This window comes from Euleptes europaea, chromosome 3 (genome assembly GCF_029931775.1).
Source record: "Euleptes europaea isolate rEulEur1 chromosome 3, rEulEur1.hap1, whole genome shotgun sequence".
In the NCBI taxonomy this organism is placed as follows: Eukaryota; Metazoa; Chordata; class Lepidosauria; order Squamata; family Sphaerodactylidae; genus Euleptes; species Euleptes europaea.
The window spans coordinates 46969903-46983854 of NC_079314.1; the positions used below are offsets into that span (position 1 = coordinate 46969903).

Here is a 13952-nt window from a genome sequence, read left to right on the forward strand (position 1 = left end):
CCGTCTTTTCTTTGCATTTCCAGCAGCAGCAGTCATATGTTTTGTCTATCTTTTTAATATCCATTGGTATGATGTACCATCTGAAAAATTATTTGTACCAGTTTTCTCGCAAATTATTACTGGCAGTGAATTTAATTGACCTAGTCCATAGTCTTTCCCATTGCTGCATTGTTATCTCCTTCTTAAAAATTTCCACCCATTTAATCATGCATACTTTTGCTCTTGTTCCGTTTCAAATTTGAGCAATAGTTTGTAAATTTTCCCCAAGATATGGTCTGTCTCTTTACTGATTAGATTTTCAAAATCTGTATTCTTTTTTAGTTTAGTCCGTGGATAACAGTCTTGTCGTATTTTCATGATCATTTGTTTATAAATTAGCCAGTCTACTTTTTTGCTCCACTTCATTTCATCCCAAGATTTTATTTCCTCTTGTTCATTTAACGTGTCCTGATATCTTATAAAATCTGTGCATTTTCTCTCTCCCTTACTTAAATATGTATCTGTAGGAGACATGATTACAGATGGTAAGGGACTTAATCTGCTTTTGTTCCTGATCCAGGTCTTCATCAATCCATCTTTAATAATGTGTTTCTGTGTAAAGATCTCTGATTTTTTTGTTTTCCATAAATAATAGTGGAAACCATGGTCTCGTGTTCCCTTTCTATCTTCAACATTTTTTGATTTGGGTCTCTCATCCAATCGGCAATCCAAGATAGTCCTGCCGCTTGATGATATAACTTAATGTTTGGTAATGCCAGTCCTCCACTTTTCTTCTCATCTTGCATGACTTTAAAGTTGATCCTTGGTTTTTTACCAGCCCACACAAATTTGTTAATTAGTCTTTGCCATTCAGCCAGTATTTTTTCTTCTATTTGTATTGGGAGCATTTGAAAAAGAAAAGTCAATCTTTATTACTGCTATTCTTCCCGTCCAAGACAGATTTAATTTAGTCCATCTTTCTAGGTTGTTCTGTATCAACAGCCAAGTTTTTTGATAGTTGTCCTTTAACAATGTTTGACTTTTCCCAGTAAGGTAGATTCCCAGATATCTTACCTGTTCTTCTGTTATTTTGCATCCTGTTATTTGCTGAATATTTTGCTTCTCCAAGTTTTCTATGTTTTCTAAGATGATCTTTGTTTTATTTTTATTTATTTTGTATCTGGATAATTGACCATATTTTTTAATTTCTTTCATAAGATGTACTATTGATTCTGCCGGATTTTCCAAAGTTAAGACCACATAATCAGCATAGCATTTTAATTGGTACTCCTCGCCAGAAGCTTTCAGACCAGCAGTTTTTTCATCTTGCCTTAATCTGGTTGTTAGTACTTCCAAGGCCATGTTGAACAAGAGCGGAGATAGCGGACAACCTTGTCTAGTGCCTTTATTAATTTCAATTTTTTCAGATAATTTCCCATTAATCACTAATCTTGCTGATTATCTTTGATATATGCTCTGAATCCATTGTATATATTTATTGCCAAAGTTCAGGTTTTGGATAGTCTTTAATAGAAAGTCCCATTGAATATTATCAAATGCTTTTTCTGCATCTAGAAAAATAAAAGCCGCTTTGGATTTCTTCTGTTTTACACGTTCTATGGCATTAATAATGAAACGCACATTGTCCTGCATAAGTCTTTTCGGGATAAAGCCAGTTTGATCAAAGTGTATGATTTGGCCTATTTTTTCTAAATCTTCCAGCCAGGATAGAAGCAAATATTTTATAATCCACGTTTAGTAAAGATATCGGTCTATATGAAGCAGGCAGTTGTGGATCATTTCCTTCTTTATAAATTAATGTGATATGCGTTTCTTGCCACGTTTCTGGAATCTTTCCGCTTACTGGTATATCATTCAACAGCTTTTGCAAATGTAAGGCTCCTTCTTCTTCAAAGCATTTGGGTCCAGTGCTTTGTTTATTTTCTGGTTTGCAATTGCTGAAATGATCTCTTGCATAGTGATGTTTTGGTTCCACCATAGGTCATCCTTTTCAAAAGTTTTCAGCTTAGAATCAATGATATATTTCTCAATTTCATCTTGTTTGTTCCTTTGTGTCTGAGTTCGATATAAATTTTCAAAATATTTTACAAATTGATCTTTTATATCTTTTTCTTTGAAACTGATTCTGTCCATTATCTTAACACTCGATATTGTTTTTTTCCCCAGCCTGTCTTCTAAGGGAATATGCTAGAAATTTTCCTGGCTTGTTGGCATGTTCAAAAAACCTTTGTTTTGCAAAAAGGATTTTCTTTTGCATCTCCTCCGTATCAATCATGTCAATTTCTGCTTTTTTCCTCTTTATCTCATTCAGAATGCTTTTTTTTACTTTTATTTGCGTGCTGCTCTTCCAATCTTTGAATTTCTTCTATCAGTTGATCTCTTCGCTGTCTTTTTTGTTTTTTTAAGTTTGGAATTGATAGCTATCAATCTTCCTCTCATGAAAGCTTTGCTTGCATCCCAGACCGTGTTGATTGGAACCTCTGGTGAGAGATTCAGTTCAAAAAATTCCTTCAGTATTTTTTTGCATTGGAGTATTACTTCTTTTTTCAGCAATAAGTTTTCATCAAGTCTCCATCTCCGGAATCCTGGGCTGTGATATCTCCAGATCAGTTCGATTGGGTTATGGTCGGACAATAATTTTGGTGATATTTCCACATCTTCTAGGTTATTTAACATTGTCTTGGAAATCCAACACATATCCATTTTAGAATATGAATCATGTCTTTGTGAGTAGTGTGTATACCCTCTTTTAGCATTGTTTTTAATTCTCCACGCATCTTGTAGTTGCAATAAATCCATATATTGTTTAACTATCTTTGGCAGGCGGCCTCCTTTGTGATTCTTTGATCTGTCAATTTTGGGGTTTATAACACCATTCATATCTCCAATCACCATTATTTCTCCCTCTTGTTTTTCTAGTAATACTTGGAATATTTTCTCAAAAATTGTTGTCTTCCATTGCTTGGAGCATAGATGCACATCAAAGTCTGGATTTTCCCCTCCATTGACCTTAGCTTAACCACAAGATATCTCCCTTCCGGATCTTTAATCTCAGTGATTATTTGGAGATGTGGATTTCTTAAGCAGATCACCACTCCCTTTTTCTTTTCTTTTGCTGAAGCGATAATAGCATGTCTCAATCTTTTATTTTTTAATAAATGTTCATGTGCTTGTTTGATATGTGTTTCCTGTATACAAATTATATCTGTTTTTTGTTTTGTCTTTTGATGGAATACTCTTTTTCTTTTGGATAGTGAATTAAGTCCATTGATATTCATAGAGATTATCTGTAGCTTCTCCATCTTTGAGATGTTTTAGAAAGCCGCTGCCTCACTCAGTTTGGATGCCTCTTCTCTTTCTGCCTTTTCTTTCTCTTGCTGCCAGTATCAGTTTTTTCTCTTTGCTTCTGTTGTCATCTCTTAGGGCTGGTGATCTTCTCTGGTGATCTCTCTTTGCTGTTTCTGTCTGTGGTTTGCAAATCTTTTATGAGCCTATTCGCTTGTACTTGGTTGACCACTGTTTTCTTTCTAGTAGAGAAAAATATCTCTAGTCCTGCTGGGATGATCCACCGATATCTAATTCCTTTACTTAGTAAGATTTGTCTAAGTTGATTTAATTCCTTTCTTTTTTCCACTACTGAACTCGGTAGGTATTGGAAGATCTGGATTCTTTTGCCTTTATATTCCAATGGTTTATCTCTTTGCAGTCTTAATATCAAATCTTTCGTTGTCTTCTGCGTGAATCTCACCAGAATGTCTCTTGGAAGACTGTTTCTTGCTGCGTATCTTGAGTTAATTCTGTAGATATTGTAAATTAAGCAGGGTTCTTCTTCCAGTTGAAGATAATCTTGAATCAATTCAGTGAAGCTCTTTAATAAATTATCATAATGGGATTTTCATCAATTAATACCTTTTCCAACCATACCCACTCTGAGCATTCCAGGAGTTCAGTTAGTAAAAGAGAAACAATCCAGGGTACTACAAGCATAAAAAAAAAAATGTACCAGCGTCTCCACCTCACCCAATGTACATGGGCAGAGTCTCTCTGAGTATAGAATTTTTTAATATTTGCCTTCCTGTACAGCTGAGGGAAGAGCCCTGTGGCGCAGAGTGGTAAGCTGCAGTACTACAGTTGAAGCTCTGCTCACGACCTCAGTTCGATCCCAACGGAAGTTGGTTTCAGGCTCAAGGTTGACTCAGCCTTTCATCCTTCCGAGGTCAGTAAAATGAGTACCCAGCATGCTGGGGGTAAAGGGAAGATGACTGGGGAAGGCACTGGCAAACCACCCCGTAAACAAAGTCTGCCTAGTAAACGTCAGGATGTGACATCACCCCATGGGTCAGGAATAACCTGGTGCGTGTACAGGGGACCTTTACCTTTACTTTTTTACAACTGAGGGCATAGCCTCACATCTGGCCAGAGTAAAAGCTCTTCTAGTTTGATGGGCATCAAGTTGCGAGAGATAATGGGCCAGGGCCATAATATACCTAAATTTCATAGGAGACCTAAAACTAGGTGACTTATTGAGATCATGTTGACGTTCTACATCCTCTATCCTCTGTTTAACGAAGTATTTTGCCTGTTCATAATCTAACTTCAGGAGAGTACTCAGAGAGTACTCTCTCCCTAACTTATTCCTAACCGCCTGTATCCACTTAGGCTGGAAAGATTCTTGGACTAACAGCTGAAATAGGCCTCTTCCATTTACAAGTCTTTGTATACATTTATATATTGCCTCATACTACTTTTTCTGTTTGTGCTCTCAACCTTTTTTGGTTGGGTATTGTTCCCTTTTTTGTGATTTGTGCTCTTTTGCAGAGGTTGACTACAAGCAGCAACACATACTGTACGTGGAAGATGATCTGTACACAGAATTAAACCTTTGGAAACCATTGGAAATTTGTCATCTAGTCACCAAAAACAAATTACAGTTTTGATTGCTGAGCTAATTCATCTGTACATGGAACACATGCCTTAATGCTGGAAACTTTCTGCCAATGATCACTCTACATAGTCTACCACTCACTGAAATGGATGAGAGCCTACCTGTGCTGCTGCACATCAATCAGACACAAAAACCATAATTCACACCAGAATTGGTCCATATCATCACCAGTAATTTTCTTTCAAACCACTAAGGTTTCAAGGTATTGACATGATTACACTACAGAAAAGAGAACCCCCATGATGGTCCATGTCAGCCGTAAAATAATAATATTCTTCATTTATAGGACAAAGTCTTAAATGACTAAATGCTTTTGAGAAAGCACCCTTTCACTTGAAAATGCCAAGTTGCAATTTTCGATACATTGATTTTTGTGATTTGAATGTTTGCTCCACACATGAATAAAAACATTATCATTCATTGTTCAAAAATGAAAAACCAGCAATGGGACACAGAAGACAGGGCAGCTTGGCAAGAAAGGTATTCACCACTTAACTACTTTAAAAGTTTTGATGATGACCAACAGAGCTTATTTTCACCTGACTGTACAAAGATATCAAATGCAATGCTGAATTGGAAGCCTGAACATGAGCAATGCAAAAATGATTTCCCAAGGGCCCTGCAGAGACATCCTTCTGGTGATAACAATTAAAGAACGTTCAGAAAAAATATGGCAGTATTTAACACTAATTTATCAGCAATATCTTTGTATTTTGACCTTGCATATTCTCCCCCCATTCTTCCATGCCTCAGAGATTATTGTGATGACTCAAATATGCAAGATTAAAAGGAGGCAATAGTGCAATCTAAATGTTTTCTCTCATTTTAGTGCTGCCAGAAAAACCAGGATATTTATTCAACCAATTTTCAAGACTGCAGTAAGAAGTAAGAACAATTTTATTTTTATTCCAACATTGTGGGTATTCTAATTCAATCAGCACTTCTTTTTCTTTAATCTACTATTGCCTATGTTTCTTAAAAATGTCAACATGTACACATCTTTTAAGACATGCTCTTAAAAACCAATATGCTTTTACCTATAAATACATGTACACTGTCTTTTTTTGTTTTGTTTTTTTTGAAAGAGCTGTTACCTTTTCTGGTGAAAAACTCCTTGGAATATTTCCCCAACATAGTGTATTTTCGAGGGATTTTTCCCAGCAGTTCAATGATCAATGCTATGTGATCTGCATTGGAGAACATTTCCAGCAAAACAGAAACATACAACAGTTTAATCAGTACGGTGCATGCACACACTAACACTGGCCTGGTACAGACAGAAACAGATTACTTCTCGTTGAAAATGCAAGAAAGTTAGGCTGTGTGGCGAGGGATTTGTTCATTTGCAGGGTAATTTAGAAAAGCAGTTCATTTGGCCAAAAGAAGTAAAAAGGTAATCTGCATTGTTAGTTTTTACACCAAGCGAAACAATGTTTCACCATTCCTTTTCATTTGTTTTATAAACAGAGATGCAATTTTGAGAAATGTGTTTTAGTGGCACAGATACTGCCAAGTCCACTTCTGTCTGCATCACGGCACCTTTCAAAAAGAGGAGGTACTACCTCTGCGATTGAAGAATTCCCGAGAATATTTTCCAGAGAGAGCAAAGTGCCTTGGGATATTGCCTAGCAGCTCTATGATGTGTGCTATGTGGTCTATGGAGGAGAGAAAAAAAGGAGACAGGAATGGGAAGGGCAGGGAGAGGATGGGTAAAAGAAGAGGAAAGAAACGGGAATTAGTTTTAAAAATCCAAAAGAGTTCCAAAAACAAACAATGTTTGCAGCAAACCCATGCAGAGGATTCCAGAACCAGCAGAACTCTGGCATCATTAGTGGCATTTAGGTGTGTGGGGGAGGGAAGAAAAGCAAATCACTGATGCCTATGGTGTTACCACTGCAAAGGACACTGTAAGCATGTAAGCATGGAAAGATGGACTGGCACACAGATGGAAGCAGGAATTAATTCTAGCTAGTATGCTTTTCATTTAGTAATCAGCTGCACACACAGAATACTCAAGAGTTGCAAAATGTGTCTAGTCTGCTGTCAAAGATGCATCCAAACTATAGCAGATGTTTACAAAATGCTGTGGTGTTTCAATGTTTCCACACAGATGCAGATCTTACAAGACAGGAGACTAATCCTTTTCAAGGCTTAGGGAAGAGGAGGGTGTCTGCAGAAAGGAGATTTGCCCACCTACTGCTACTCATGGGACTTTGAAACTAAAAAGAGAAAATGTGATGTTTACATTCTGAAATTAGAACTTAAAAAATCTACTTAAACAAAATCAAATGCATCTCTGCATCTTGGAAAAGACATAGGGTGACGGATTTAAAAAGACAGATACCCTCATCTCTGGAATAGTCTTCTCCAGAATGTGGTTCAAAGAGATAATCACCAGTCGCGAGTTCAAATGCCTACAATAAAACAGAGGGCGATAAATGTTTCAGAAGTATTAAATATCCCCCTCCAAACACAATACCATGTTATATAAAGAATTACACTGAAACAATAATTTAAAAAAGCAATTCAAGTGAAGAGCAGCCCCTGGAAGCCATCACAGCTATAGGGGCTACGTGCATCTCCTGCAAGAGGCCCCCGGTTCCATTCCAAAGCTCGGATCTAAACAGTTACTTCAGGCACCTTCAAGAGCTTGGATATGCCCAGCAAGACTTCTCCTTCCCTGCTCTTTAAGAAGAACAGGCCACCACACTATATATCACAGCCTCTCTGTTCCAAAAGGCGTTTGGTGCATGGCACAAAAGGCTCCCTAGAAAATACAAGACCCAAACCCTCTCGGATGATAGTTGGACATGTTCTTTGGATCCCAGCCCAGCACCCCTGATAAGAGATCCAAGACAGCAAGGCAGGGCAAAGCCCGAGTCTGAGGCATTCAAGAGGCCCACTCCATGGCAAAACTAACAGCTTTAACCTACAGTAGCCCACAGCTGAAACAGTGTGAGATTGCTAACTTTATCCAGAACCAGTAATACTGGACTATCTCCACCGGCTCCTCGCCTCTGCTAAGAAAGCTGCTGGCTTGACATGTTTTTAGATTACTTTCCCCTATTTGCTATCGCTGTCCCCTGTTTTTAAACAGCCGGGGTTAGAGGGCATTTTAAACCATGTTCAAAATTTACATTTATATCTGACAACTACTGAACTAAAAATTATGTGCATAACATCGGATTCAGAAAAGATTTCAGGGCAGACAATTTTTCCCCACGCAGGAAAATTGTGCACAGAAAGTAAGTCGGGCAAACAAATCTAAATGACTTTATTTTGCACTTATATCTTTGGCACACTGAACATGTTATTGTGAACTTGGTATCTGTGGTTTTGTAGAACTATTTTATTTGTTTATTATAATGAGAAATGTAGGGGCAGTAGAAGTATGGGGTAATGTGATGAGCACCTGACATTATACATGGTACAGAAAAAGTGTCCAGAAACCACAGGGGGAAAGCCTGCAGTCAACACAGAACGTATAAACTATGGATGACTGTGAAATCAGATGCAATCAGATTTTGGGCTGCTTATCCGATCAAATTCCATTAAACTTTGCATTATATTTCTCCAGCCAACATCAGATTTTACCATTTCCTCCTTGGCAAGCTTACCTTCTAGTTCAAGTTCCTCATCTCAGAGCTGTACTCTAATCCAAACTATTACACTGAGTATACCCAAAGTGCCCTGACATGGATTGCCCAGGCTAGCCCGATTTCATCAGGTTTCAGAAGCTAAGCAGGGTCAGCCCTGGTCAGTATTTGGATGAGAGACCACCAAGGAATACCAAAGGCAGGCAATGGCAAACCACCTCTGAATGTCTCTTGACTTGAAAACCCCATGAGGGTTCACCATAAGTCGGCTGCGACCTGATGGCAAAAAAAAAAAAGAAAAAAGAAAAAGAAAAAACCACATACAACAAAAACTTGTATTCCAAACAAAATTAACTACCGTTTTTGGCAGCTAAGAGTTGAAGTTTCTACTCTAAACTAATAGCCACTCATCCATTGTACTGAAAATGAAACTAAGGTTTTCTTAATGGAGGAAAGCTTTAGTTAATTTCTTCTTCAATACACTGGAAGAACATTCAGGATATTGGTTTGGATAAGAATGCAACTCAGAGACCAGGAACTTGAATTGGGAGATGTTTACCTGCGGAAACCCCAAAATGGGAGAAGGGCTGCTTAGATCACACTGGGGAAGCCAGAACGTGCATTGTTCTTGAAGTTTTCCATTAAGCAGCAAGTGGCAATTTCAGTTTCCCTGTGCAATGATGTCTTTTGCTCCCCTTTTGAGGGGCTTCAGGATCATAGAAAACCAAACACAATGCAAAATGCAGAACAGTATAGTAACATCTCACAGAAAACAAAACCAAAACAGGGTTTTCTTGGTCACAGAATGATGACCAAGGGTCATCAAGATTTTTCAAGATTTTTTTCCGGGTTTTCAAGATGATAAGGTGCATAGCTTTCAAAGGAGCGGGAAGAAAAGAAGAGACTCTTGGCTGTGGAGAGTGAGAGGACAAGAGGAAAGGGAGGTTACATTTTTTTTTCTTCCCTTTCTTCTTTGTACTGGAGGATCGGAAGCATCTTTGGAACAAATCCTCTGGTGGAAGGAGGGTTTAAACAGGATAGATCTCTAGGAATTCAATCATACCCACAGGAGCAAATTGCTGCTACTGCTTCTAATTTCAGTCTGTGAATTCTGAGAAACAGATTTTTAAAACATGAGACCTAAGATCCTTAGCCTTTACACCTATCTGGCTGGATTCTGACCCAGCCTCTAAATTCTATAGAAAACTCGGTATGTATAAAAGTGCTGAAAGAACTCCAGCTCTGCCCACACTTCTCATTATAGCAACCACGGTTAGCAAAAAATGGAGGTGTAACACTTCACCAGCATCAGCTCTGAAAACCAAAGAAAGGAGGAACTCTGAGCATAAAAGGAGCACAAGGAAGACTGCAAGTGGGGGCACACCCCTTTCCCCAACCATGGTTAAGAGGCAGGGCAGAGTTATGCCTGCCCAAGGCCTCTCTCTCTGAGCCATTCCCTTATCTGTAAAACAGGAGCCTAATTACAATTTGCCTACCAAGGCTACATTTCTGTCATAAATGTAATATCACTCTTCTCACCAACAGATTTCCATAGCAGCTCAGAGTTGTACAAAAGAAATCATAAAACATTTCAGCAAACCTATAACCATTCAATGCATTTTGCAAGGAAAATGGCATCAGGGTTGTGCCTCAGAGAATCATGCTCCCTTTCCTAGCTTTATTTTAAGAAACAGTTAAAACGAACATTATTTGGATGTGACTGATCCCACCACTGGAACGCATGGAAAGAGGCAAGCAGTCTACATCCAGGATTATGGAATCATACTGATCCTAAACACTATGTAGAATTCTGCCTGTTATAACATGCCATTTTTGGTCTGTATAGATTTTGTTTTTACTACAAGTGACATTGAGAATTAATTAAATACATGAAAAAGATTGGTGTAACTTTATATTCCTCACATAGCAGTTAACTTTAAACAGCATGAAGCTTCAAAGCTTTTTTTTTTTTTTACTTGTAAGGCTATATGGGGTGGACCTAGTTGGCTGAAACAATCCCTTCCGTTAATCACTCCATCAACCAGTTACTGAACGTATGGAACAGCACACTAAATTAAGTTTCAGTTCTTGCAAACTGAACTGGCCTGAGAAGTTAAGATGTTAACTGCTATTAAAATTCCTTAAATGGCCCAAGTACATCTCATGGAAGATGGTTTCCATCCATCGCAACAATACTTGATCAGACCTGGTGCCCAAATGGCAATTTCTCAGTTCTCTCCCTTTTGCAAACATCCTGCAATCTGGTGTCACTTTATAAGGTGGTCCCAAAAACCCTCAAATGCCTCCCCAAAGCACTCCTACACCACCAATGACTATATCTAAATGGTCCCCTATGGCTTGCAAACTGAACTGGGGGTCATCTTGAAAAAATCAGAATGCAGACTACTACTGACCCCAGGAGTTCCTGAGTTGGATCTGCATTTCTGTACAGGAAGGAAAGTTTAATTTTTGATGCTGATCTGATTGTGGCATGGTCACACCTGGAGTTACACCACCCACTGGCTGAATCAATGACTGACCCTGCCAGACCTGCCCCCTGGGAGGCGGCCAGAAGAGTAGGAGTTCACCAGTTTCTGCTGAGCGGCAAGAAGAGGCTCCCGGGAAACAGAAGCAGCTGCTACAGCTCCAGTTGGGCACAGAGGGGTCTTCAGGAATGAAACTCCACAGCTGGCTTACACTGACTGAGGCTCATGGGCTTCTCCTTATGGCAGGAGGGGTTAGCCTACATAAAGTAGAAGGTGAAAGGGATAGGATTGTTTTTCCTAATCATAAGGGAGAAAAACAGAGGTGGCAGTTAAGCCAAGCCTCTGGGAACAGCGAGAACAAGAGCTCAGGAAATAATTGCCTTGAGGCATGGGAAGAAACATCTGTGCAGGACTGTGGTAGGATGGAGTAAACCAGTCAGAACAGCCACTCTTTTCCTGATGAGGACTCACTATGGCAACCAGGGACAGACACAATGTCACACTGGAACCATTTTCAAATCAAACTTTTTTTTACTGACTTAATTGGGGTGTTGCATACTCCTACAGCAGTACAGCAGGCTTTCAGGCAGTGTCAAACACATTTATCTGGCAATTTCTCCCATAGGACAAAACAGGAATTATAACTGTGCAAACTATGTGATTTCCCTGTCAGAAATTTATAGCCTTCTCAATCTCAAATGCCTAAGAGCTCTTTGGGAAGAGAGAAGATGGAACATTTAATGCACTTTAAATACTTAGGATGATCTGTATTAATATACAATATCATTTTAATTGGTTAGATTCGCTCTTTGTTAATTTTATTCATGATTTAAAAACCTCCCAAAGTTGCTTTTAACTTATTGATCAAGATGTTTTCCACATGCTAATTACTGCACTGACGGAGGAATTGCAGCAACCTCCTGGTCCTCCCTGCTGCCACGCACCTGAGTGGTGACAGCACCAGCAAAACAACCTTGGAGACATGTGTGCTCTCTCTTCCTTTACTCTAGAGAGATGGCAATGCACAGTATCTCTGACAAAGCAGCACCCAAGACACATAAATTCACTCTTCAGTAGCAGGCCCTCTTTGTCCTGTCATAAGAACATAAGAAAGGCCCTACTGGATCAGACCAAGGCCCATCAAGTCTGTTCACACAGTGGCCAACTAGTCATCCTACAAGATGACTGTCATCCCACAAGAACGCTTCTCTCATCAGCAGAATGACATGAAGGGCAGTTCTTAATCTCTTTTCTAGTACTGCAAGTCTCAATTGTGTTTTGGTTTAAATAATCCTTTTTAAAAAAAACACCTAGGTATCTGGTAGATATGCAACTTTTCTTGCATAATCATTCAATCCCTCTCCCCCCCAAAAAAAAAATTTATTTGGGTGCTAAGGCAGAGCCATGGATTAAAAATGTACTAAAAAAACATTTCTCTTTTTCAGTCCATTTGTCTTGTGACCGACTGTGTTGCATCCCAAATGGCTAATGAATGCACAATGCAACAATAAGAGCTTGACATTGGGGGCAGTGATTGCTAGAATTACTTGCCCTGGCTCTGATCCAAGGAGCCTGAACAAAGTTAAGCAACGGAATCACAGTTCTCCTTCTCATTCCCAGCAGTGGCACTGGCCAATCTAATAGCAGCCAAGGCAGATTGCTGTACATCACAGCTTTCCAGCTGGTGTAATGATATACCTTGCCACACTGGCTCAATCCTTTACCCCTACAGCACACTTCTTGCTCCCTCTCTCTACTGAGCAAAACACAACTTGATAAAATAATAGGGATCCATTCAATGGCAGCATAGCTTCTGACACCATCAGCCACAGATCTGTTCTTGCTGTGACAACCGTTGCTGCTTTTCCTCCCTCTCAGAATGCTGGTTTCAGATGAGGGTGGCTAAAACAGCCACTGAACAGACAGGAGGCCCTCGTGCCTCGCGTGTGCTTGTGGTCTGACAACATCATGACAAGCCCTATCCTGTGTCCTTCGCCATCAAGCAGGTCCTGTCCATGGAGGTCCAGCCCACTTTCAATCTACATTTGCTGCTTCTTGGAGGTTAAGAGACAAAATGGAAGAGGCTAATGAATGTCTGCCATCTATCTTCCGCCATCTGAGCATTTTAACTAGCATCATGACCATTAACAAGGGATTTGTGGTATGCTGCGCAGATCTGAAATGTGCCATACAAAGAAGGGTTTGCTTATAGCTCAGCAGGCTCAAGAGCAATTCTGCATTTCAGCAGAAAATTTTGAGGGCTGAGCAACACTGCTCTTTAGCTGAGCAATACTGCTCTTTAGCAGCTCTGAAGAAACCCCTCAGTTAAGGGGCTTTCATGGTAAGCCCTCATCTTCCTTGGGATTGGGGGTGGAGAATGTATTTCTGAAACCGGAAGAGGATCTGAAACTGAAGAACAAGGAGCATGTGTAATCCTAACAGCCTAACTGAATGTCATGGAATGAGTGCTCACACACATTTTGTGCTGCAACAGGCTAGGCAGCTTTCACACCTTCAGTACACATCTAGAGAAACTCCAAAATAATAGTGGCACATGAAGCACAAATTCAACAGTGACTCTAAAAAATAAACCAACCGCTTGCACAGGTGCATCATAACTCACAGCTGGTGCGCTCACTGAACACTGTTTTCTGAGAAACCTATAACCCACTTTTAATACTTTCAGCTGTATTGCTACACTTGTTAGAAGACACTCTGCAATCCCAAGGGCATCCATAAAAACAGCATGTTGCTGTTTTTGTAAATAAATGCTTGCACGTAACAGAATATTGTTGGTGTCTTAAAGAGAATATTTTGTGGAATAAGCATGCATGAGCCACAGCCTAAGAAGCATGAAACATTATACTCAGTGAGTAGAAATATATACACATGGGTACAAACAAGAGGACAACAGGGGAGGTTTCT

General features: G+C 39.4%; 1 protein-coding gene across 4 annotated transcripts in view; it reads right to left on the minus strand.

Moving 5' to 3' along the window:
* Positions 1–13952, minus strand: part of SRPK2 (SRSF protein kinase 2) — a 97816-nt gene that overhangs the window by 7596 nt on the left and 76268 nt on the right. For 2 of the 4 annotated variants that reach the window (XM_056846968.1, XM_056846967.1), the window contains exons 13-15: positions 7290–7359; positions 6508–6600; positions 6040–6132 (exon numbers count right to left, since the gene is read on the minus strand). In XM_056846968.1, the coding sequence (XP_056702946.1) occupies positions 6040–6132; positions 6508–6600; positions 7290–7359 (256 nt within the window). The remainder of the gene's footprint in view (positions 1–6039; positions 6133–6507; positions 6601–7289; positions 7360–13952) is intronic. The other 2 variants (XM_056846970.1, XM_056846969.1) reach the window with 2 other exon arrangements.